Source organism: Schistosoma mansoni, chromosome 2 (genome assembly GCF_000237925.1).
Source record: "Schistosoma mansoni strain Puerto Rico chromosome 2, complete genome".
Taxonomy (NCBI): domain Eukaryota; kingdom Metazoa; phylum Platyhelminthes; class Trematoda; order Strigeidida; family Schistosomatidae; genus Schistosoma; species Schistosoma mansoni.
Genome location: NC_031496.1, coordinates 20,334,514 through 20,361,954, shown reverse-complemented (window position 1 = coordinate 20,361,954; position 27,441 = coordinate 20,334,514). Strand labels below are relative to the sequence as shown.

The 27,441-nt window shown below is 35.3% G+C and overlaps 2 protein-coding genes and 1 non-coding gene across 4 annotated transcripts in view; 2 read left to right on the top strand and 1 right to left on the bottom strand.

The window, feature by feature from the left end:
- Positions 1-3,357: 3,357 nt before the first annotated feature.
- On the top strand, positions 3,358-4,741 carry Smp_046750 (putative wd-repeat protein; the record flags this gene model as incomplete). The annotated part of the gene is made up of 8 exons (XM_018796030.1): positions 3,358-3,546; positions 3,591-3,674; positions 3,716-3,771; positions 3,819-3,865; positions 3,916-3,991; positions 4,043-4,151; positions 4,191-4,278; positions 4,324-4,741. 8 exons carry the CDS (start codon positions 3,358-3,360, stop codon positions 4,422-4,424), a joined length of 750 nt encoding a protein of 249 aa, XP_018650284.1. The 3' UTR covers positions 4,425-4,741.
- Positions 4,742-8,208: 3,467 nt separating this feature from the next.
- The window catches only part of Smp_147250.1 (putative multidrug resistance associated protein), a gene marked incomplete at its 5' end in the record, with an annotated part of 30,851 nt that continues 11,618 nt past the window's right edge, over positions 8,209-27,441 (bottom strand). The window contains 8 exons of one of the 2 annotated variants that reach the window (XM_018796028.1): positions 8,209-8,497; positions 9,608-9,845; positions 10,826-10,950; positions 14,286-14,645; positions 15,687-15,857; positions 17,492-17,741; positions 21,401-21,660; positions 26,816-27,039. In XM_018796028.1, coding sequence (XP_018650283.1) covers positions 8,309-8,497; positions 9,608-9,845; positions 10,826-10,950; positions 14,286-14,645; positions 15,687-15,857; positions 17,492-17,741; positions 21,401-21,660; positions 26,816-27,039 — 1,817 coding nt within the window. In that variant the 3' untranslated portion in view covers positions 8,209-8,308. Of the gene's footprint in view, positions 8,498-9,146; positions 9,846-10,825; positions 10,951-14,285; positions 14,646-15,686; positions 15,858-17,491; positions 17,742-21,400; positions 21,661-26,815; positions 27,040-27,441 lie in introns of those variants that run through there. The other variant, XM_018796029.1, reaches the window with a different exon arrangement.
- Positions 18,111-18,177, top strand: Smp_tRNA_01351_Gln_TTG.1.1. Its single transcript has one exon. It is a non-coding gene (tRNA).

Here is a 27,441-nt window from a genome sequence, read left to right as displayed (position 1 = left end):
GGACTACCCGCTCGACGTATTAAAGTACTATGACTGCTTTGAAGACTATATAACACAAAGGACGTTATTATAGAAATATATTAGTAAGAATGAGTACAGAGAAGATAGTGAAACCACCACCATGTGCGCCACTCCATGGTATACGATTGACTGATGGGTGTTGGTCGTCCTTGACTTTGATAGGGATCGATGATCTGCTCGGATGATTTGGCTAGAGCTCAGTGACATTTCACTGCCCCTACAATACTCACTCACCAGATTCAACAACCGTTTGAATCGGTACCAAACATGTTTGGAGTAGTCGCGCGCTGAAGGTTGCAAAATGGTTAATATGATTCAGGAATTGCTGAGCTGTAAGATAAATGTAGAGGAGGCGGCAAAGACTGGTAGGGAAACAGCGAGTAATAATATGTTGCTGGGACGGTTGAATATAAAGCGATTAACCATGCAAATAATAGAAAAAATATGACGTTTCAAAGTTGTATAAAGTCGCGTTGAAATAGATAGTTCTGACATGTAATTAAGTTCCTCAGATAAGAAACATTATGTTTACAGTAAGAGTAATGATGTCACAGTGATAGCACGATAAGTGCATTAACAGTCGATGCCGATGTTGGTACTACCATCTGTTTAAAGTACAAAAGTCAGATAGTATTTAATGATTGAGCGGCATGAGCAATGTGTTACGATTATATCCCTTCCAATTAAAACTGCTGTTTGGAATCCTCAAGAGCAAGGAAATACCAAGAATAAATAGTTTTGGGATTACGAAACACTGGTCAACCGATCACTTATCCTTATTTTCAGAGTAAGAACCTGACGGAGATTGGGCATTGAGGAATGAAAGGTACGCATTTCGGTTTTCAAGGTAAAGTCCTCACAAAAGCCTTTCTTAGTGTGTTCTAGAGTTTAGTAAATTGCTTGTACCTAGCAATAGAAATGTGTTTCAGATTTATCGAATGATCTACACAAACGCTCTCGGGACATCTGTTGCAAATTGAGATATTTCGCATATAAGGATTCCTGTCTCGAAGAAAAAACAGATCTATAATGTCCCATTGATGTCAGTCACCTAAGATTTCTTATGGAATTTTTCAGCATATATTTCTAAGGAAGTTGATGTGCTTGGGTGAAAAGCGGAATTTCATACATTAGGTATTTGACAACGTTGTCTTTACTAGTTTTGGGACATATTTCAGTCAGAATTTCCAAACGGTATAGCAAACGTTTGGTCAACTGGTTAAACGTTTTAAGGCCAATAGATTTTTTAGTCTGCCGGCTTTAAAAAAATTCTGATCCTTAGTATTGCTTGTGGCGGCGCAACTACCTAAAATTTCCCTGCAGGCGGTTTTTCGCGCTAAAGATGGTGGTTGCATGACATTGGAAAACTTTCCAAACAAAGCAGTTTTCAATAAAAATATTTCACGTCATAGGGTGCACTGCTTATATTCTTCAAAACTCTGCAATCTATAGCTTTTCATCATCCTACAAGTATAGTAAATGTCCTAATTATACTAAGTTAAACCTTCAGACAATCGAGTAAGGAATCATAGAATTTTTTTTCTATGGTTCTCCTATTGATTTGTCCATTATGTTGTACCATCAAGTGTAAAATACGTACTTCCTGATGTGTTTTCGTGAATAATAACATTTTTAGATAGCTTAAAGTTTGTAGCTGTTTAATTTGTCTGCAAAATCTATTAGCTGTAATAATTACCTCTGGTTTTACAATAACAGTACTAACCTATGCATAGCACACTCATAAGGAAACGTGGAAACGTTTATTTGCGCCAACTATCATTTTCCTACATAACTTTTTTATGAATAAATAGAGTCTAACGTCTTACGTTCTTTTGCATTATCGGTTTAGTGTGTAAGTGCAAAAGCATCATCGGAGCTGCTGAAATGTTAAGATGTTTTTTCTTTAAAAGTTAGTTTATCTTCTAATCAAAAAGAATGAAATGTTTTCACTGGTAACCAAACTGTGGGATCACCGTAGCAGCTAGTTTATTAAAGCATACCGGAGGTTTGCAATCCAAATGAATGGTTTTCCAGTTGTCTAGTTTTTCGACATAATACTTATTATCTTTCTGGACAACATTGTTCGTATGAATTATGCGGCACCTACCGCTATTATATTATCTTGTTTGTTACTACTGTTAACTATATTATCTTATTGCTTGTATTTTCGGGTGGCCAACATATTCTACCTTTTGTTAACCTTTTACTGTCTGTCTGAAGTCTTCCACAACCTAGCCTTAGATTCGCTGAAGTATTGACATGAGATCTCCAGGTTTTGCCAGATTCGAGAGACTGGTAAACCTAAACCAAGTAAAGCCAGAAAGGTACCTTGAGATAAGTAATGAGGTAGATATACTATCCTTATGTAAATCAGAAATAGTTCACGCAGATTAATCCCAGTCACTGGTTATTCTAGTTCGAACGGATATTTAGAAGTTCTCTTGTAAAATCTACAGGTTACATGTATTCGATCTTATTAATTTTTCAAACATTGTCGGTGTTTGATGTAATCATTAAGTGGGTACTTTATAAATACTCGTGTGTAAAAGAGACAACTAGGTGTAATTATTGATATGCCTCATTCGGAGTTTATATGTTACGACTGTCAGTGAAACCCTGGACAATATGGCTCAAAATCTTTTACACTAGGATTATTGTATTCACTATTTATTATCTAAACTTGGAAGTCAAACACTACCTTTATATTTACTTTATTACGGGTTCATATTTTCCATTTTAATTTCAATAATTTTGTTTGGTTTTCTTTTTGCCCCATTGTGTAACTTGGTAATTTTGGTCTTGGTGTTTTATAAGTGAGGCTTTACTTTGTTGTGCCTACTTGTGTCATAACCTAGTTTAGATTTGGGGAACACAGTCATCATTTACCAAGTGGGAAACTCACTGAAAATGTAAGGAAGCTTTGAATTGGATTAATTTATTTTTAAGCATCTTTACGTAATTTATTACTCTATGTATACTTTAATACTTGTTTTTATATAGACTTGAGACGCAGATTTTACCCATCTAATGAGTAGTGAAGTAAGTACTGGTGATGGATTTATCACATGCTGCTAGGTCCCCAATTACTTCTTAAAATTCACTCTAACTGGTCATACAAAAGCGGTCTCATCGGTGAAATTTAGTGAAAATGGTCAGTGGTTGGCAAGTTCGTGTAAGTACTCGATTATTGGTTACATTTTCCCTTTGAAATAATACAGCAGCTGATAAATTAATCAAAGTATGGAATGCTTATGACGGGAAATTTGAAAAATCTATCAGTGGTCATAAACTGGTAGTCTTCACTTTAATAATTTTTATTTGCTATGCATATATATTATGTTAAAGGGAATCTCAGATGTTTCATGGTCTTACGACTCAAGATTTCTGTGTAGTTCCTCCGATGACAAAACTTTAAAACTATGGGATCTGGTCTCCGGCAAGTGTCTAAAAACTCTTAAAGGTCACAGCAATTATGTTTTTTGCTGCAATTTTAATCCACAGTCAAACCTGATCGTTTCTGGCTCGGTATGTCTTTTGTCGTTGTTTTTTTCTAACTGCTACTGGCATAGTTTGATGAAAGTGTCAAGTTATGGGATGTGAAAACAGGCCGATGTATCCGCACGCTTCCTGCCCACTCTGATCCTGTCACAGCTGTATGTCATTATATGTATGATTTTCTTAAAAGCCTGCTTAGGTTAATTTTAATCGCGATGGTTCACTTATCGCTTCCAGCAGTTACGATGGACTATGGTATGTGGTTTAAACTGTATTTCTTGAACCATTAATCTAAATTTTAGTCGAATCTGGGATACCGGTTCTGGTCAGTGCTTAAAAACATTGATAGGTAACTTGACTTGTGCATACACATACGCTGCTCAATTGATTGATTTTCAGATGATGATAACCCTCCTGTATCATTTGTTAAATTCTCGCCTAATGGCAAATATATTCTAGCTGCTACACTTGATAGGTATTTCAGTTACCTAACATGACTAAATCCTAATAAATTTTCCAAACACAGTTGTCTCAAATTATGGGATTACACTAAAGGTAGATGCTTAAAAATTTATGGAGGGCACAAAAATGAGAAGTATTGTATATTTGCAAATTTTTCGGTTACCGGAGGCAAAGTATGTTTAATTATTTATTTGATGATTGTTTTTGATTAGTGGATTGTTTCAGGATCTGAAGACAACTGCATTTATTTATGGAATTTGCAAACAAAGGAAATTGTACAAAAACTTTCTGGTCATAATGGTTTGTTTTTACATTTTATTTCTAAGCTTTTTAATTCTTTTATAGATGTTGTTTTGTGTACTGCTTGTCATCCACAAATGAACATGATTGCTTCAGGATCGTTAGAGGGCGATAAAACAATTAAAATTTGGACTAGTGATAAGTGATTGTTTCTGGTTTATCCTGCTTCTGGATCATTGTATACTATTTTTTTAAATCTCCAATGCTCTTTGTCTGTATATGTTTGTATCATTTGTTTTTCATGTCACAGGTTATTCATGTGAACTACATGTTCATCGACTCATCCTACGTAAATCATTCACTATTGACATTTTTTGTTTCAAAAAGGAACAATCTATTTTCTATTGTAAATTGTCTGACTAAGATTGTCCGTTTGAGTGTTTTTTTTTTACCGATCCTTGTAAAATGAACTTATTATGAATTCACACCTTAATAGTAAAATACAAATACGGTTACTAATTAATGGATGGTAGATTGATGTAGCTAATTGAATAGTTACTCACAAAACCACGTTTACAATCCCAACTGATTAAACTACCAGGAAGAAAACTAAACGATAATCAATGTAAAATATACTTCTTGATCCTTGAGTGCATGAAAGAATGAAGTGAGGATTTTTATATGAAGTTTAGGAAAATTAGCGGTTTGGTGCTTTGAGCAATAGAATTATGGAGGAATTATTGACTTTCTCCATACCTGTTATCAAAAGCACGAAAAGAATCACATCACTTCGTAAAGTGGTTATCTAAAAAATCTCACTGATAAAATTTCTTAAATCAAAATATTGTGGCAACCTTTTAATCATTAAACATATTCCAGAAACCTGTGACATAAGTAGATTGTACAATCCCTAGTCAACAAATTTCCCATACTTTATACGAACCGAAATAGTGGATTTTTCAGAGGACTAAGGCGATTGGAAATCCCGACTCAAAAACTACGACCTAGACCATTTCTGATCAGTGAACGGATGAATGGAAAACTTAGGGAAGTTTTCTTTGGCGTTAGGATATAACAGCTTAGTTGTGGAATTGTCGTTATTGACGTGAAATAAAACAACTGTAGCATCATATTTGGTTACAGCAGCTAACGTTAACACACTTTAAATTTCAGACTGAAGGTATCATAAGTATCTGGAAGCTTCAGTTATCAAGATTTTTGAATATTCTTGTTTATATATTTTAAGCGGATTTTTAGGCGGGTGTACTTCATATCCAGTTATTCTGACTGAGAAATACACTTTCTCAGTTCATATTTCAGCCAAAGCACACTTAACCTAGGAATTATTACCTACAGACGCAATTCTAAGCTTATCCTCAGGTTGTCGAGCACAGTGTTAGCTTGGCCAAAGTCAGGACAGGTAAGCTATTCGGCTTGCTAATAGTCTGTTAAACAGAAGAAGAGCGACATAAGTAACGCACTGAGTAGTAATTAGAGGAGAGAAAAAGTGAGTCAAGAAAACCTACTATCCCGAATGGGACAAAACGCCCGTCCTGTACTCCACGGTTAGCGATCAACCACCTCTGCTTATCATGCTTGTAACTTAAGATAATCCGTACATATGCCAGAGACTGATCAACTGCAGTCCTTAAAATCAGTGGAAAGATCCAAACAACACAAATAATTAAACCTCACCCAATTGCACAAGCTAGTGGTTATCTGGACTCAGTATCTAAGTGGACAACGCAAAGGAGTTTGAAGAAAATGGCCCTGGGATCGAGTCTCGTAGTGAACGTTAACTCTGGGATGGAGGCACATACAGCTGGCGAGTCCCGAAAAGGACGAAGTGCGCGTCCTGGATCCCTTTGCTGAAACTTAATATCGTTTATGACAAACATGGGAGATTGTGATTAATGAATAAACAATACAGTCATACAAGATCAAAGGGAGTCAAGGTGGTGGTGGGCGTTTGATGCTGACATTGATGGATTCGTGTATCGGTCGTGCCTTACACTTAGTTTGGAATTAATCTGTTCACTATCGAAAAGCAACAGAAAATCATTTTCCTAGGGAAGTGATAGGTATCCGAAGATTCTGGTTAATTGACAATTCTACTAAGTTAGATTCCAGTGTGAAGGTTCACCATAATGTTTATGAAAATATAGTGGAAGACTTCAAGATTGCCATAGGGTTTTGTCTTGAGTCAGTGAGTAGTACAACCTTCAGACTGCTATTCGGTTTGTGACGAACGAAAGAATATTAAACCTATGGAGATATGGAGACCATATAATAATTTGGATTCTTCCGGTTACTTTCCGTGTTATCTGAGCGTCGGCAGTTAATATGAGAAATGGAAACCACAAGGTTAGTATGAGTTGAACGTAAACAAGCCACCTATGATAGTGTCCCAAGATGTAACACTTAGTGAGTTATCTCCACCATCTCCGGCTTCCATGCTTCTAGGCCTCAATACACTGTTGATTCAGAATGGAAGCAGTTCTTCAGACAATCTTCTTGAAAATTCCAGATTTCAAAAGGATCAAGTAGAACTGCACCCACTAAAATGTCTCATAAGTGAAAAGGATTAGCATACGTCACTTTGGTCTTTGCTAGTTGTAGGCTGATATTGTTTAACATCATCATCATTCATATAACTACCCAAATACACGGGCTCCCCCATCATTCTCATCAGTTAATCACAAAGGATAAGCGCAGATGATTAGACGCGATTAATTTGCCGCGTGTTTTTATAAAATTTACTTAGCCTTCCGATCAGGATATTACAATCATCCTAAAAAAGTATTGGAATTCCTTCCAAATGTTTATTACGCCAGCTGTTTTGATATTTATCGACCAAGAGAAACATGACACCCTGGACAAAGTAGCCAGACCAGTCAATCAATCAGACCCATTTCTAAAGTGCTCTACTTGGCACAACACATTCTCAGGATCCGACGGCATATTTCTCTGGAGTAGTAAGTTGTAAAACATCAAAGAAATGTATCAATAAGAGCCCAGTCATAGGGTTATCTTTATTGCAGTTGAATTTACACAGTTACGTATAACACCATCGTTAGCTCACTTAGTATTGGCGAACACAATTGAGGACTTTAATCTAATAATGTTGTCGGAGACAAGATAATAATAACAATTTTGATGAACTGTTACTTTTTTCTAGTCATTTACCATACATACACATTATTTTTAATAATCCCACTAAGCAATCAGCTCCTATGATGATTCGCTTTGTGAAAAGTCGATGAAAGATGATTATTCTCAAATCCTAAACAATACTGTACGTATTTGTTAGCAAGATATAGATTAGAGTAAAGCATGTTCCGTGCAGGATTGTGTTGGTGCCCACTGGTTGGCTGTTTCCCAACCAATCAGCGCTGGCAGAGACTTGGAGAAGTCTCTAGAATCTTATGTAAAAATTATAAGTATGCTAACGTTTTTCATACTGTGATTCCGACGTTCCTGTTCAATCGTATTCTGACTTGAGGATTAGTCAAGTGAATTAGTATCCAAGAATACTAAGCAACAAACGCAGCTTGTCGTAATAAGTAAACTTATAACAGTATTAGATTTATGGATAGGTCAGCGACCAGAAATCGGAAGTTGTGTCAAGTTAAAACCTAGTGACGATCAATACCAGTCTTAGGTCCCAAGACTTTAAAATAGAGAAAATATCTTCTCTTTTCGGCTGTATTTTTTCTACGTTTCTGACTTAGTTACACAGATTTTTTACCATCTATTCTGAAACATCTGTATTTCAAAGATTAACTGACCTTTGGCCTTATCTATTGGGTATATCCTTCACACTAACGTTATCGTGGCTATAATGGGGACACTTACAATTATCCATATGTATTATCATGGGGTTAAATATAATTTGTGCTTTCGAACGATCATTAAAACTATACATATTAAAATGAAGGCAAAAAAATCAATTTTTCTCAGCCCATATGTACCTTCAGCAAAAATACATTGTTAATCAGAAAGAAATCAAATACATATTATTAAAAATAATAAAATAATAATGCATAATTCAGTTAGCTAACAAATCAGATCTATAAATTAATGTCACTGTTTATAGTGTGACCAGATCTCTGGTTTCGACATGATTGAATACAGTATCTAAAGTTTCGTTTGGCGGACCTTCTGCAATTAATCGTCCAGACTGCATGACTATGACACGTGAGCATAAACGACGAACTGATGCAAGTCGGTGGGCTATGAGTAATATTGTGGCTCCTTGAAATTCTTGGTCAAGGACTTGCTGTTTGTATGGAAAATGTAAAACACTGTTACATAAGTGAGATATGTGTTCTTGGTATAGTACATTTTGTTATTAAGTGGGGAATTAGTCATTAGAAGGACTTATACAAGCCAGTAGTTACTTTTTCAACTTATTAGCAAGGAAGAAAATATCAGAATATAATCTGCTCATTCAAATATATTTTTATCACGAGAAATAATGATGAAGAAACAAAGTTAAAGATTGTAATTTATGCAATAAAGGTTAACCTGTATACTGAGTAATTTCTGAACATTACGAGCGCAATGAAATATGTCAAGTTTGTATTTTCGTTTTAATTAATTAACAAAACAAGAGGATATTATAACAAACTGATAAACTAGTTATTCTTATCTCATACGTTGATAACTTAAGGTCATAATTAAAATGTTACTGAAACATGGCGAGGTAGTTGACACTGACAGGTCCGTAAATCTAGACCATACGATTTCACGACCATTTAATTTAAGACAGAAAGAAAAGTGTCAATTAACTAATAAAATACAAGCAAGGTGGGTAGTAATGTACTGAACACAATTTTTTAATTTCCGCTTTGAATTTATGGAAATGAGTTAGCTGTGTATGTCAATCTGATAGTGAAAGAATCCAAAAAGAACCACATCAATACGTTATCTGAAACTGAATATCTTAATGTCGAAATTACAGATAAATACTTCAGCTGGTTGGAAATCACAAAGAATATAGAATTCGATTCATTGGATAATGGAAGAGAGGATTAGACAATAAAAAAAGATATGAGAGCTATAACATCTGAACTTTTAACAAGAATATAAATTTCAGCAATTATGATCCAACTAATGAGAAAAAAAGATTGATAAACTATTTGTGCAGTAATTTAGACCGGATTCCGTTCAATAGCTTAGCCAAAGATATATCACAATCTAGATTCTCTGTGAATTAATTTAGACACTTGGTTGATAATAGTCGCATGGTAGATAAAACCAAGTCATTTCGAGTGATCTATCGTATACCTCTTTACAACAAGCTGGAGCATGCTATACAATAACCAAAGTCTGGACAGTAATGCTAGTTAATTTATCAATTAATGACTAACACAGAATGAAATCTTACATGAATAGTTTCTTCACATTTATTGTCTACTGAAGCAGTGGCTTCATCTAAACAAATGATTTTTGGCCTAGGTTGACGAAGTAAAGCTCGAGCTAAACAAATCAATTGCCTTTGCCCGGCAGATATATCTCGTCCAGATTCACCAACTTCACGAAGTAACCACTGAGAGGCTTGTAAACGACTTGTAGCCAGTTGACATTTCAATAAAACTTCTTCTAATACAGAATCATTTAGTTTACTGGCAGTAATTTTTTTAGGAGAAAAAAAGATAAGTGGAGGTGTTGGGATTATGAATAAATGTGGTAATAATAATGACTAAACTTAAACAAAGAACGGTTAAGGAAAACTGGCGATACAGCCTTGAAGAATTAGATGGTGGTAGATGGTAGAATGTATAGACCGTTTCTCATCCTATTTCAGGATCTGCCACTGTTTTATTGTTTCAAATATCATAGAATAAGCTCGTATACTATGGTACCATCATTATAAATGATAGCTGATATTGAATACACTAGTAGGATATAATCTATTTTACCTACCTTCTATTGATATTATGATGTACTAATCTAACCCTATGGATGAAATACTTATCATTGGTTCGATAAAAATCCCTACTGAGAAAGTAATTTGGTCGTTGTTGTGATGTCTACTGGTGTATGAATAAGGTGGAAAAAAGTAAGCGACAACCGATCTAGGACGTCCTATCAGTTCATTTAGTCATTGACTGTTGGACTGAGTCGTGTTGGTAGGTTTAGATTACCTAGTTAGGGTCAGCACCATTATCGTAACGAGTCGCTGGAGCTGTCAAATGACATGATTTAAAATCGGTCACAATGGTACAGATGCAGTCACTCTTTGTATTGTTTTGGATCTTGAGTTTTATGATCATATTACACCTTTATCCGGTGAACTTATTTTTCCTAGAATTATACTGTCTATACCTAGTCTTTTTTGTTACCATTAATACCGTTACTACTGCTATTACTATGGCATTTCTTTTGATAATTTCACCTCGACGAGCTGATATGGTATGGAAACTTTAACCGATGCACGGATGTGCCAGTTTCTACGTTACGTACGACTGACTGACGTGATTAGTTAACGATGAGATACGGGATTCCATCTCGGCGTAAGTTAGTTTCGACATTAATAAGTTAACAATGTTTTATATGATAAGATTAATCACAATAGAGGGAAAATAATTTCTAGTGAACATACTTCTCAGGATCTAGATTATCTCGTAAACACCCAGAAAAGAGAAATGGTTCCTGGCAAATAGTTAGAATTCGAGAACGAAGTAAGGTGAGAGGAACAGTGCGAACGTCTATTCCATCGACAAATACCTTGTAAGTGAAAAATAGTTAGGGGAAAGTGAAGTATGGTAATACTAAATAATAATAATAACAGTTAAAAAAATAAAGTACATGATTGATGAAGATTTCGATATCATTTGAATTAGATAACAAATAAGTTGGTAAAACGAAGTGATTAGGTGAAACTTATTCTCTGGGAAATCAGCATGCATATTTGATGCATCAGGTGAAAGTGAGCTGTGATTAGTCAATGAAGGTTGACAAAAAGGCCCACTACATTTTTTTTTGCATGAATCACTATGATTATACCGAAACTCTGGTTTACTACTCGGATTTTCACTGGACGAGGACTGTGCCTAATTGTATCAAACATACTATTGTCTGGTCTATACTCTGGTATTCTGTGTTTAGTTGTAAATTAGTCGAGTAGTCTAATTTTTTAGTATCTATTATAGTATGTCCAGTCAGATTAGAGTCGATTATCATACTATCGTATATTCGAATGAAACAAATATTGATTGAATTTCTCCTTGAATGTTTAGACGATTGATTGACATCTTGAAAATGAAGTATTCATTGTATGGTTCTCAGATTTTACTAAGACGTTCTGTAATTTTGTATTCAAATACATTCGATTGTCCCCACTTGTGTCCTCGTTCACTACAATAGTAGGCAAGGGATGAAAATCATAACACAAGTAATATATGGATAAAAAAATATATAATTAATTCCAGTCTTGCATTTATGTTGTAAGCTGATTTATGAAATCAGCTGACCAAATAAATTCGGGCTTCGTAGAAAGACTACCTAATTTTCAAACATCCGTTTGAATGTTCGAATTCCATTTTGATTAGCTTAATGCTATAACTCTTAAGTGTTTGAATTAGATCAAAGTATACAAAGTAGAACTTTTCTTGTCGAGATAAAGATTGTTGGTTGGAAGATCATACATTTACTACTTAACAATCAGAACATACTATTGGTTACATCCTAACTTTTAAATTTATTGAAATTCTTGGAATTTCGAACAGGTATATCATTAGTATAGTGAGTAATTTTGAATTTGATATAACGAGAAGTGGAGTATCATGGGTTTATTTATGATATGATAAGTAACTTAATCACATTCTTTAAGTTGAATATTTTGGACATGAATAATAATGTAAATTCCTTAACATATTCAGTTAATTAGGGAGTGGTTCCACCTTTTGAGATCTATTCCCATGATATTTGGAGAACGATTCCATAAGCAAATGATGAGTTCGAATATATTAGTCATTTTAGTAAATTTACAACACAATTAAGCTCCCACAATTTCTAGGGATACTTTGTATGATGGAGATCGCAGCTCGACAATTAGATTACATCAACATTTAGAAGATGGATATAATCAGTTCAACATTCTACACAGAAAAATGATTGAAGGAATACAAGCAAAAAAATCACAGTGTTGTCAACTACAGTCGTGAATATCTTGATCAGCGGAAGTAACACGCTCATTCAAAACATAGGTACAGTAAACCAATGTTTATTTAAAATGAATTCAAAATCAAGAATGACTTAAGTATGATGAATGTATTTCAAAGTATACAACGTGAGGCACTATAAATATATTTACACATAAAGTAAATCTATGCACACGATCAAGAGGGTAGGTGATATTCAACACAGCATTTAATCTGGGATGGCTTTCTAAATGCTCTAATCTCGTTAGAAAACATTCATCGGTCAACGGCCAATGGAAATGATACGACTGACTACTGGCGAAACCACAGGGGTTGATATGAAGGACGACCTCAAAGCTAACATCTTACTTTTAAGGCAGGAACCTTCTACACATCCCAGTTCTACTAACCAATATGTATACCATTATTTCATACCAGACAAACATGGCTAGTAACTGCTTGGATTTTTTGTGTTACTGAAGATCAGATCAATTCTGATGATAGTTCGCCAGAAGCTCTAATTTCATTAGTTGTGTTTGAGTAGAGAGCCTTTATGAGGTTAATGGTGCTTGTTTGGTACTCCTTTCAGTGACAAACACTGACACAGAACCTCACGATCAACAGAGTCAAATGCCGCCTTAAGGTCGAGACATACTACTTCTCCCAGGAGATTCACTTGTTGACTTAGAATATGCCGATGACATAGTTTTATTTGGTGAAGACGCTGACATAATGTAGAGTCTTCTTATTACTATAAGCAACTATGCAGGCATGTTCAAGATGAGATTCTCCACCTCGAAATGCAAAATGTTACTTCAGGATCGGGTTGCATCGACACCTGAACTAATGATAGGGAGTGAAGTAGTTGAGCGTGTTGACCGCTTCACTTATCTTGAGAGTCTCATCAGCCCTTGTGGTCTGGTGTGTGACGAAATCTCAGCACAGATAGAGAAGGCTCGTCTAGCTTTTGCCAACTTGCGTCTTTTAAGGCGTAGGCGAGATATTCATCTAGCAACCAAAGGACGGGTTTGCTGCGCCGCAGTTTGTTCCGTCCTACATTATGGCAGTGAAACATGGCCGGTAAGAGTAGAGGATATTCGTAGGCTACTAGTGTTCGATCATAGGTGTCTTCGACGCATTGCTCGTATATCCTGGGACCACCGGGTAAGTAATTTAGTTGTTAGGAAACGGGTACTAGGTAAGGGTGGCAAATCGATTGATGAAGTAGTGAAACTTTATCAGTTGAGATGGCTGGGACACGTGTTACGTATGCCCAACGACCAACTGCCCTGACGTGCAACGTTTCATGGTGTAGGAGTAGGTTGGAAGAAAGCTAGGGGCGGCCAGATCAAAACGTGGCACAAATCCATGAAGTCACTGGCAAGTGAACTGAGCCATGTTGGTAGGTGTAGACTACCTGGTTGGGATCCGCGAGATGATAGCAACGGATGATTAGAGACCTTGAATGACATGGCTCAAAATCGTTTGCAATGGCGCAGGTGCATCCACTCTTTGTGTTCTCGCAAATTTTAATCTTCTGAATGTTTCATATCCCTTGCTTTTTTTATATTTCCACTGTTTCACTGGATTGTACTCCTTGAATAACATCTTCAAATCATAATTTTTCCGATTACTGCCTGTACTCTTACTACCTCTACAACTATGGGATTTGAATCAACAACTGCATCTCTGTGCTAATGTGGTATGGCAACTCGAACTGATGTACGTACGTACGAAGTTCTAAGTTGTGACTGACTGACTGAGGATCAGAATCATAAACTTTATTATATTTAGTGATGATATATTAGTATCACAAAGTACCACTTTGGATGTTCGAAGGTGTTGTCAAGGATTTATTATATTGCTTATTAGAAAGCGTACAACAGAGCAACTTGAAAAACCTAAACAAACGTAACATACCTGACCGGTGGCACCTATAAATCCCGTTTGATTGGCTACATATTGGTTTGTATAAGGTCCAGGGAGGTGGTCAACCAGACGTAATAATACTTTGATGAGACTACTTTTACCAGATCCTGTGCGGCCAACAATTCCAACACATTCACCGGGTTTAATAGTAAAAGTGACATCGTCAAGAGCTTTAACAGATTGTTGATTAACTGATTGGGAGTTTTGACGGTAAGTAAGCGAAACATTGTTGAAAAAAATGGATCCAGATGCTGGCCAGTTAGGCAGTAGTCCGGTAGGATAAGCAATACCACTTTTCCTCTCTTTCGGTAAACGAAGGTGACTGTGAGACGAAGAACGAGGTTGAGGCCCCTTCAGAAGAGTAATTACACGAATACGAGGTGATTTCAGATCGTTTTTATAAAAATTGTAACAGATAACATTTAACACAGCAATTTAGTATTCCCATTTCCGTAAGAATTAGAAAGCGTATCTTACATTTATATGTTGGATAAATGGTTTAAGAGCAGGCAGATCTGATAATCCTATTCAACGAAGGAGGTAAGTTGATCAATTTTATAACACTGTCTCTTAAAGGGCTGCCCAGGCTTCGTATTTTGTAAACTTATTGAAGGTTACTGAACTCTTTTTCGTGGTAATATGAATTACAAACATGAATTCAATCACCTAAGCTACAACAATTCGTGAATGAGGAAGCTGACCGAGGAGAAATTTGGAACTGTCCAACCATTACTGATTTCAGGGACGAGAGCTTTGTTACTGTCCGCTTTGTGTAACAATCTAACAGGGAGCGGCTAAATCCGCAGACCATCTTCAATACGTGGCACGGTGTTCTCATAGGTCAATCGTTCAGGTTAGTGACGTATATATTTATACGCAGTGTCGGGGATTATGCCGAACTGCAAAATCATATCACATCCCTTGGTGGAAATTTCGAGTATCAAATGGGTGGAGATAATGGTCTAGAACAATTTCTCTTCACCACAACGGATTGAATTGATTTCTGTTTTCGTAGTAACGGTGTTAATCTACGCTTGGAAACATAAAGTTTTTCAAGTTAAATAACTTACTTGTCTTGACTTTGGTCACCTTAAGACTCAGTAATCAACGGCCTAGGGACTAGTTTAGAAATTTGTCTGTAGATAATTAAATCCTACAGTACGAGTTCGCAAACAATAGTAATATGAATAAAACTACATAGAAATTAAACCTAATTATTTAAAATTACCTTAAGTATATCCTGTGGGGACGAATATATTACATATATAGCTAGTAACTATTTACATCAAATTGTTAGAATGAGACTGACAAACATATACAAGAAATAATTAAATATAATTCTAAAAGAAATTTATATATAACTAAAAGAAGAATAGTAAACTATGAGCTAACCGTGGGTTTAATTGATACAGTATCGTGTTCGATTGGAGTATCATCAGTTAATTCTTGACAGCGTTCTACAGCTACAAGATTTTTCTCTGTTTCAGTCATATCATATACAACACTAGTCATTAAACCAGAAATATTAAGTGCATACACAACCGACAAACCGATGGAAGCTACCTGAAATGAAGAAAAAAAAAGAATCTTGTTGTTTAGTTTGAGATTGGTTGTATTTTATCGAATCTTAGGGACTTATTGAACTGTCTGTGAAACATATGGTTCGTAAGGTGGAGTTAGAGTTCTGCAAACCATGCATTGAAAACTTTAATGATTAGTTAAAGTTATCAAAGAGAGATGGAGAGAGTAAATTGAGCAATCCAACCAATTGAAAATGATATCATGAATGTTTACCATCTTGAATTGGTCGAATTTTTGTTTATGGCTTCCGCATGTTTTTACATGTTAACTACCATAAGAACAAAACATTCTAATCTATACGTAGAAACGTAACTGTTATCCATGATTTTGTGCAGTTATACATTACTGTTCAGTATAGTGTATGCACTATCTTATTTAAACTACTATATTTATTTAAAACTACTGCACTGATTATATTAATTTGATTTTAGAAACAGACGAAATAATAAAAATAAGCTGTAGATGTTTTAAGTAGGATTTTCAAACAGATTCAGATTTGACAGAAGCATTATGTGTTGTGATCAAGCAGGAAATTTGTAAGTTGTACACAAGTAAGCTCAGCACTCAATCATTAAATGAATGTGGAATCAAATTAACTATACCTAGCTTGGCTTTAGGGGTATATTATTTTACTTCTGTACAATATATGTGACTTGTGAATAACTAGTGGTATTGCAACAAATTAATAAAGTTTAGATCCGTGCCGTATGTCCAGGTTCGGACAACAGTATTTGGCCGTGAGAAATGGTGATACCACCTGAGAGTCGAGACTGGAATAGGTAGAACATGGTTGAAAGTCGAATGTTTTAACTATTGGGTTGTCGCTGTACGTGAAAACGATGTGTACAAACTCTGATTCATTGAATTTCGTATCTTTGTGGTAATCGTATTAAGATGAAATAAACTAATATGTACACAGATATATACTTATGAGGTGAATGATATCCTGTCAAGTACCTACACTCATTAATTATATCATCAATTACATGCCTGTAGCTTTCAATAAACGCCACTTCTTATCGGAAATTGAACCATCTAACCTCTGATTAAACAATGACAAGTTTTAATATGGTTTCAATTGTGTTGTCACCTGAGCTAGATGGTTAAATTGCAGAGCTTTCATTGTATTCCTGGACAACATTAGCGTCTACTCTATGTAGAAGTGAGTTTTGCTGCTATTCCACAAGTGCCATATCAGTTTATTCCAATGGCCTTGTTTGTGATTGTCTGTCTTTGTAGATTTTGGTTCTTTTCATTTGTCATTGTATTCACCCTGAATGTTTTTATTGTTTGACCCCCAACCTTGTGATTGATTAATCACTTCTGTATACGTTCATAGATTGGGTGTCTATCACAATCCAATTTCAATCAAAAAAATAATAAGAATTAGAAAAATTCACGGCGAAATTTGTTTGATTTTTATTGTGACAAGACAACTCTTTAAGATTGCACTATTCATTATGCACTTCTTAAAACCACTAGATAACTAAAACCATAATTTATATCTACGATTAAACTAAAATATAACATGGCTAAATAAAAAATGACTTCATGTATATCATTGATATGGAAATATAGTTGAGTACATTTTGAATGATAAACGAACAATAACTTACATGTGTCCAATCAAATAATCGACCAACTAATGATACAATGACCACACCAGTAATCACAGCACTGCCAATTAATTGTAGTCTAATACTTAACCAACAACTAGCAGCCAAGCTAGCTAACTCAGCACGTATTTGATCAGATAATTTACAAGCTGTTAATTGTCGAAAACGGATTTCTTGACCTAAACCATGTATTACTGCTAATCCAGATAAAGTATCAGTATAATGATTATAGACAGGTGAACGAACAATACTGGGAATTGTGAATAGTAATAATATCAACATTAATAGAAAACATTTAAATTTAAAGTAAGAAAAAAAGAAGTGAGATAATGTATACTTTTTCTCGAGATAAGTGGTTTATGAGATTAGGTATGACTAAAAAGTAATTATTCATGAAAAAGTTCAAATAGGACGAAACGCGCGTCCTGGATTCCCCTGCTAGCCACTATCCATCTTTGCTTACGATGCTTGTGAATTTAGGCTATACGTATAGTATGCACATATGCCAATTAGAGACTGACCAGTTGCAGTCCTAAAACATCAATGGGAAGATTCAAACAAACAATACTAAGTGAATTTAAAATTCACCCCATCGCACAAGCAAGTGGCTATCAGGACTCAGTGGCCGAGTGGATAACGCCATGGCGTTTGAAGCGAAAGGTACTGGGTTCGAGTCCCAGAGTGAACATCAACTGTAAGATGCAGGTACATCCAGCTGACGTGTCCCAAACAGGACGAAACGCGCGTCCTGGATTCCACTGCTAGTCACTATCCATCTTTGCTTAAAAACAGTTAGTTACATAACCAATATAATTCAAAATAAACTTATGGTAAAATGATTTTGACTAGATACTTATTTTCGAACATTAATTCAAACATGTATTTTAAAGTAAATGAGTTAGTCTATATGTAAGTTATGTATAAAATGCAAGCAATATTATCTAATTTTTAAAATTTCTAAGAAGGCAAACAGTGAAATATATAAATTCAGGAAAAGATCGATAGCGACATGAAAGTTTTAATTTGTCTAGCTAAGCTTTTCTGTTAACGAATCATATTTCAAATAGAAAGTAAGCTATATTTTTATATAGTTGAGATCATGAGTCAATTGAAGCTAGACCACCATGGAAAACATGGAAGCACTGAACGGCCGTTTCGTCCCATTGCGGGACTCATCAACAGTGCGCATTCACGATCCCGCCTCGCGGGATTCGAACCCAGGATCTACCAGTCTCGCGCCAGAGCACTTAACTCATGATCTCAACTATATAAAAATTACTAAAGTCTCCACAAAACCCCCTTCAGATAGTAAACTATATGTTGAGCAACCGATATTTATAATAAGTATGTTGTTCGTCATACAAGTTTATAATATACACTAAAAGTTATAGTTGTATTCCAAACAAGCATTGAAATTAATATAATAAAAATATTGGATCAATTGAAAAATGTTTATGTATGTACAGTAAGAAGTGTTAGTTATGCAACGAATGGATTTGTAAGTATGTGTTTTTCGATATGTAGTTTTGTTAGCGAGTTTTGACGAAAATGAAACTTGGACACAGATTTCACGATCAATAGACTGTGAACGTCCAGTGTTCAAAGAATTGGAAAAACTCTAAGAGTCCCAGCAGGCTTCTAGAAATATGGCATTCAGATCAATCGGCCATCAATAAACATATCAACGTGGATCCAGCAAATGAAATTATACAGAAGTGATCGATCAGTCACAAGGTTGGGGGTCAAACAATAAAAACATTCAGGGTGAATACAATGACAAATGAAAAGAACCAAAATCTACAAAGACAGACAATCACAAACAAGGCCATTGGAATAAACTGATATGGCACTTGTGGAATAGCAGCAAAACTCACTTCTACATAGAGTAGACGCTAATGTTGTCCAGGAATACAATGAAAGCTCTGCAACTTAGCCATCTGATTCAGGAAACATAATACCACCAAAAGCATTCACATGTAAGTTTCATCACAGACAGATATTAAATAAAGTATCACAAACAACTATTTCATCCTGCTTTGAGACTACTTAAGAGTGTACATCAAAAGAGATCAACGTCGAGAACTCCATGTCTAATAGTGAGCACTCAAATTCACACATACATTCCACTTGTCGATTGGTGAAATTCAAATAACACCGAGGGGTGTAGTGAATCGTTTACTAATTGTGAATCAGCTATTACATAAACATAATTCATGTATGTCCATGAGATCTTATTAATGTCGCTCAAATGTTTTACTATACCGATGAAAATTCCGAAAAGCCTCTTAAATAAGTTGTCTGATAATCTAGTAATTTCATGAAATACAAAATCAAACATACAACTCTTAAGCTTTAATTATTGAACTTGTTCACAAGAATAAGTGGATACGTAGATCTAATGGTTGATAAATTAAACTATTAACTGTATGTAAATAAATAATATATTTGTAATATCCCAATGAGTAGAAAAATGAGATTTTCTGACGTTTCGTGACTCAGTGTAAGCCACTTCTCTGAAAACAATCTACCCAATGCTCAATTTATTCAAAATTATCATATTAACTGTATGGTCACAATTTACAAACTAGTTCCACCTACTTAATAACATAGTAGTATGACTAGAGTGCACGGTTAAAGTGTAACTCAAAGCTAGGGAGATGAACAAGTAATTAATTAATAGGTCACAAAAATATCTATAAATACCTCAATTGAAATATTGACAATAATATATATTCGATTGGGTGAGTTAAAGTCAGTCAGTACTTTGAAAACAAATAACTTATTTCTCGATTGGCATCAATTTTTAACTTTCACGAAATCATTGTTACGTTGTATAACAAACAAATTCTAACAATTATCTTATCTCGAAAAAAACATTACAGAGGTATCTAACCTCCACTTAGTTTATATACAAGATAAACAGTCGTAGGTTTGAATTTCACCTCATTTACATAAGGCAGTCAGAACAAATAATCAACTTTTAAATAAATAACAAATACAACTAATAATCTATAGCATAAACCAGTGTAATCAAAGTGAACTATTATTAGTTCAATAATAATAATAATAACGACAATAATAATAATCGATCGAGATAGGTGATCAAGATGAATTGTACGGTCTTATGCCCCCGAATGCCCTGATACGGTTGAGAGTGGGGAGAGTCCGCTCTCCCTCTCGAAATGCTCTCACATGGCCACGCGTATATAGCCTCTGTCAGGGAAGTCCTACTCACTGCCTTCTCGTGGCGGGGTGTTGTTTACGAAATTGAGAGGACGAAAAGCGAATGCCTGGCGCTTTAACCGGGTTGGTGGACACGGAGGGTTTACCTAGGGGAGTTGGAAAGCCCTGATTCCAAACCAATGGTGCACATGGGCTCCAGTACCCTGAGGGAAAAATGGCGTATGAATCAATCGTCGGTCACAGGCTACCATGGGACTGCATCTCATGAAGTTGTTCCACTGCCTTATGGATTGGACCTTTAGGTCGAAGGCTCGGGGTGTGGCCCCCTAAGGAAACCACCTGCTTCGGTCCAGGCAGCATTCCAGCCCCCACACAAATCGAATGAGGTTTGTGCGGTGCATATGTATCTGGTGCTTCCTTGTACCAATATTTATGTGTTTAAATAAATAAAGTACGGTCTTATAACAGCATTTACAAAAATGTATTAAAACGTAAACAGAATTAATGTCATTATCAGTGGAAGTTTTAAAGTTTGTACAGATTTCCAACATTTAATAAACACTAGGAGATAAATCGTAAAGAGTAACATGAAAACATTATAAAGAAATCATAGAATAACTACGAGACTTAAAAAAAATCAACCATATAATATAAATTGAAAGAGATATCAACCAATGACTGGTAGATTGATTATTATTGTAAAAGAAAAAAAATAAATTAACTCACCAAGAAATTCGCTTTAGATCTCTAGCAGCTCCACGATATTGCCTTTGAATAGACCAGAAAATGAATACAAGCGGTAGCAGAAAGAAAATTAACGTTGGTAGTGATACACAAACAATAACTAATGCACCCAATAATCCAGCTAGACTGGCAAGTAGAATATTTAATTGAAATGGTAATGCGTCATCTACTGTACCAACGTCAGATGAGAAACGATTCAGAATACGACCATGTGGTGTAGTATTAAAGTAATTCAGTCGTCCCTACAATGAGAGAGAATTATATATAAAGACTACAAACGTCCCATAAGTGTCTTAGCATTTATGAAAGAATTTTGGTGAGCATGTTTGGAAAAATTGCAAGGTCAATAATTATGATCATTTACATATATGTATGACGTAAGGAAAGGTTATCGGGTGTGAAATAGCATGTATATGCCTTGGATAATTCTACAAACTTACAGTGTTAGTTATATTTTATTTGAAATGACGAAATATCAGAGTTAAAGGTTTAAAAGCAATAATTTGCACTACGTCTTCTAGTATAAGAATAAATTAGACGCTGAATAGTACTGATTTGTGCATATCAATTACCAGATTATTCAAACCACAGTGGATCTTTAAGGTTACTTGTCCCAAAGTCTGATATGGAAATCCCAACCTTAGTGTTATGTCTTCTACTGATAAGTACCCTTTGGAAATAATACTTCACCTCACTTGTCCCACATCTAAACAAGAATTAGAAGCGGACGAAAACATATTCTGAAGTTTCGAACAATCAAACAAACTAGTAAAAAAATTGTAGTTTATATACGGTCTACATTGGAAATTTTTTAGCACATTCTTAATATAACCGCTGGGAGTGATTTGTTGAAAATGTAACAATCAATGAGCTTTTTCCTGATCTAAGTATGCAATAATCAAAACTCTATCTTGCTAACACTTGCCCTTAAAGTATGCAGGGGTTCCTCGCTTCACAAGTGATAAGCGGTTCCGACATAACAATCAGCGACGACCAGATATAACAAAGTAGCGTTCAATCCACAAGACATATCAGTGGCGACGAGGTGGAAAAAAAGAACCAAGGTCAGACAGTAATCGGACGAAAATCAGTGTAATTATTTCGGGCAATCAGCATACAGAATTGTCGTCGGTGTCCTTGAACGACATTGGTTGTGAATTAGCCATACAGTATTTTCTATTACCGTGCTGATTTATACGGAAACAGAAAATGGTTCTCCCTTCCGATCAATTGCAGTTGATATTTTAATGATAACAACAGCGTTTTAAAAAGAATCAGTTGGAATTTATAGAAAAATTACACATACAGCTGCTGAATCACCCATACTTAGGAGATGTGACGGAAGTTAATGAATTAATTTCTAAATTGCGTACAGAGCTGGAAAATGATTGCAGAATGAATGAATGTGTCAGTATCAGCCTCCATGAATCCTTGATAAATAGTAATTTAAAAGAAACAGTAGTCGTCATACATGATCCGCCAAGTTATCCAAGAATGTCCATTTCAGAAACATGTCCTGCAGTGGGTTTGAATCCCATTACCCCCGAATCACAATAGACAAGCAGTGATTTGTCCAGCTCTCAGAAAGACGATGTCTTGTTAAATGCTCATGAAATTGTTGCGGTACCCGCCTACGAGGAAACAGAAGATGAATCAAACTGCATAATGAAGGCAGTTGCACTAAATGGAGCTCGTCATTCTGTGACAAAAGTTCCTGATGAATCTACTTATCAGGATCCTCTAGTTGTTTTACCAGATATCGGTTATTTTAATGACTCACATGTTTTCGATGAAATTTCCCACAAAAATGAGAAAAATATGTCGGATTATCAAATGAAATTTTGATAGATGCTAATTATCCTAATGGTCCATTATCTAATAATGAGATTTTCAATAAATCTGATGAAAATTTTTCATAAGAATCAAACCCTAATGACCTCACATCAAGTGTCGTTGATCCTCACCATCTAGACAGTTCTAGTGGACTCTCTATTCAATGCGGGAAATATGTTTTTAATAGGGTCATATTAATTGTAACTTGGGGATATGAGGATCCAACACTATTTCGTGGAGTAGGATAAAGTCAAGATTTAAACTTCGAGTCTTCAAATAAAAAAGAAGGGGAGGTGATGTAACGGGGTGAAAAGTTAAGATTAGATTGATATACTCATTACGAATTTTATTCAAAATTACTTCTGTTTTAATTCAATGTGATGATTACTCAGTGTAATATTTGTTTTGTTTTTCAGTGTGATTTTTTATTCTGTATAACATACGATATTCTTATAACATGAACTATACTCAGCATGTGATTTGTTATAACTGTGATTATTTTTCATATATGTGATTTCATCCTAATTATTAATCAAAATGGGTGTACAATGAATATATAAATGAGTGTATTTTTGACTAGGGTCGTCGTGTTTTGAGGTTAATAAATCTTCACTTATACAAGTCTTTGTGTTCTTAATTTCGCGTCGTGGGAATTGCTGGCTTTACGAGTATACGTGATGAGCGGTTCCGACACAACAATCAGCGACGACCAGATATAACAAAGTAGCGTTTAATCCACAAGATATATCAGAGTAGATAGATGTCCCTGTTAGTCGATCAATATAACGTGGCCATATTGATGAACCGATTGACATCTAATAGACCGCATTACCTATACTTCACAAAATTCGACCGGCTACTTATTTGGAGTGTTTACCAGGGTAATTCACAGCAAGTAATTTCTGCTCCACAGTAAACAGCCGTCTCTGTGCCTCATAGCGTTGGTTGGATTGTTTCTCCGTGAATCTGTTTTCTTGAGGCTTATGGACTAGCATCCGACGATTGGTATTGAGTAATGCAAGGATATGCCATACATAAACTGTACCTTGCTATCACCAATCATCGTTTTTGGAAACATAAAACAATTGACTAGTTACCGTAGTATTCTTACTACAGAACCTTGACTTGGATGCTCCATGATAAAAAACTCCCGGTCACTTGCTGTACGTATCAACTTCCAGAAGACAAATTTCTTCGTGAAGTGGGCCAGAGAAGTTCAAGTGTATACGCACTGACACAGAGTTGATCATGTCTGTACATTATTTGATGCTGTTTGTCCGGTGCCAGCTCACAAGTCTCAATGGAACAGATATATGGAGAAACAACCAACCAACATTATGAGACACAAGGATGATTGTTCACTGTGGGCTAGAAAGTGCTTACTATGGTCTATGAACAAGTAGGAACATGCTGACTATTTCACTTTTAACTAATACGTGCCAACGGTTATATTCAGAGGATGTAAAAATATTTTTGTTAACTGTATCTTTTATTCGAAACTTCGCTTACAATTCTTGTTAAGATTCGGGACAAGTCCAGTGAAGTATTGTTTCCAGAGGGTGCTTTGCAGAAGGAGAAATAACACATGAATGGACATAAGTTAGTGATCCATGGTTGCATGAGACAAATATTCGTCAAAAAACTACTTCGTAAAGATGTTAGTCATTCATTTTCTTCATATTAATAAAACATCAAACAGTTCAGATGTATCTTTTAAATAAGTCAAGTAAACAGAAATCGGTGAAAGTATAATGTACTGACGACTCTGAGAACTTTTAAACAAATCGGAATACAGTTAGTATGTAAGAATAATTTATCGTAAAATAATACATCAACTTACAATGTATATATAATTGCATGATTGATGAGCTTAGACACACAGTGGGATTAACGACATTAGATTCATAGTATTTCTGGTATATAAACTCGTCCATATGAAAACATATCATATTACCTGTCGATCTTTTATAAATTAGAATAAATGTTTTAAGCCTAGTCCGCATAGCTTCTACGTTGCTAGTGTGGACACAAGTTGTTAGGTCTACAAGATGTCGCTTATGTATGACCACACGATGAACACGTCCATGTCTGTGAAGGCACCGATACGCTCTCTAGTAGTCTGCGTAAACTGTTTTTCCTGGTTAGCAAGAGAGTTGGGGATTATCCGTTGCGAACATACTGAAAATGTCCTTTTCCTGTAGTTCTATCCCAAATTCCGAAAGTCTGCTACTAAGATTGAGAAAACTAATACTGAACCAATCCACTTCCACATTGCCCTGTTATAATTTCGTTTTCGAACTACAGTTTCATCAATTTCCACGACCCTGTCAACACCTCTAAAGGATAAGTTCAGGTTCTTTAGCATATCAAAATTAATTTCTCGACAGTATTAATACCATTGTATTACTGTAGCTTTTGTTACAACAACTGGGACAGTTCCTTGCGACAATGATGCTTACAGAATCCAGTAGACAACAACTAGTATAAATAGTAAGCAGTTCTGTTCCCATTAAACATTCCAGAGTGATATCATCATTAAAAACAGTAGTAGGACGATTGTACGTCAACACTTCCAATCAAGATATGTTGTCGTATCTTCAACCCTCCATTAGCAATGTGACTGATTCGTTCAAGTTCGTCAGTATATTATACTTTTAATGAAAAATCTTTTAGTGTAAATGAATTAACGTTCACTTTAGTTTAGATCTAGTGTTTTGATATTCTTGTATACCTTCTTCTGCTTCAATTCTTAAATATACACATAATTATTTTAACTACTCTCATTTTCATCACGTTAAATTTTTTGTCGCTAAAATGATAAGAAGTTTAGCAAATTAGATAATTGGAAATTTGTGCCGAATTCCACATTGTTTATGACTGAGTGACTGACTGACTATTGTTTTCATGGGTTTACGTCCCGAATGTCGATTAAGTCACTGCTGGACTGAAACTTTCAGTGTAAGTGTATGGTAGGATTTTCAGCATGCATTATACTAACTTTACACAAGAATGTAAGAAAATAAATAGCAAGTATGATATTCATATTTTTCGTATATTTAATCAAAAGATTTACACAACTTCAGTGCCAGATGAGCAACCCTATTTATAACTCACTAGATTGATCTATTATGTGTTGTAAGGAGTTTAGTAATAGTGTAATGAACAGAGTCGGGGAAAGTAAACCAATTTGTTGTATTAAGCAGAATCACACACTGAGTTTGTGAAATATGAAAACAATACATTGAATACATTATTTGCACAGCTTCTTTGATCTGTCTCTTATAAACTACATGATTGTTCCAGTCCTGTTGCTACTCTGACTGCTTTTGTCTTTCTCTCTCTTTTCATTTTCCTCTTCTGTCAGTAAGAATCCTACTCCCGACTCCTGATACATACTACTTATATCTGTCCGTATAAGTCGCAGACACCACCATACCATTTACATGATTATCATTACTATAATAATAGTAAATTGACCTAGGAGATACATAACGCTTATTAATAGTATGCAACACATTTCCAATACCTATTAAGAACGTAAAATCTTAAATTCATTTGACAAACCTCCAAAATAGTGTCCAAAGCAGATTCATGAACAACAGATGCAGCGACTAGACCGCCGAAAGCAAATAAAATAGCACGAAATATCGTAGCAATAAGATTACTAATCACTACAAATGCATAGATCTCTAAGTAATAATATCCCGTGATAGAATTAGGCTCACTAAACGGCACAACAGAATGTATGCTCGTTTGAAGCATTTCATTAATGGATGAATTGTAATTAACTGCAGATAAATTATGAGTTGAGTGAAGATATTTATATTTTGTATGATTAACTGGGAATAATTCTAATTGGTAAGATGAACCTTGAAACGATGAGATTACTGCAGATAAATTCCCATTTTGTACCCAGTATGATAACCACCAATCAGATGCATTTCGAGTACCTATTATTAAAAGGAGGAGTACACAACAAAATTAAGATTAGCAACAGTGGTACATATATTAAATAAGATATTATAACTTAAGTAAATCAGCTCAGTGGTCTATCGGTTAAGGGCTTCGGCTCGAGACCGGTAGGTCCTGGGTCCGAATCTCGCGAGAGCGGGTTCGTGGATGCGCACTGCTGAGGAGTCCCATAATAGGACGAAACGGCCGTCCAGTGTTTCCAGGTTTAAAAGCCCCCA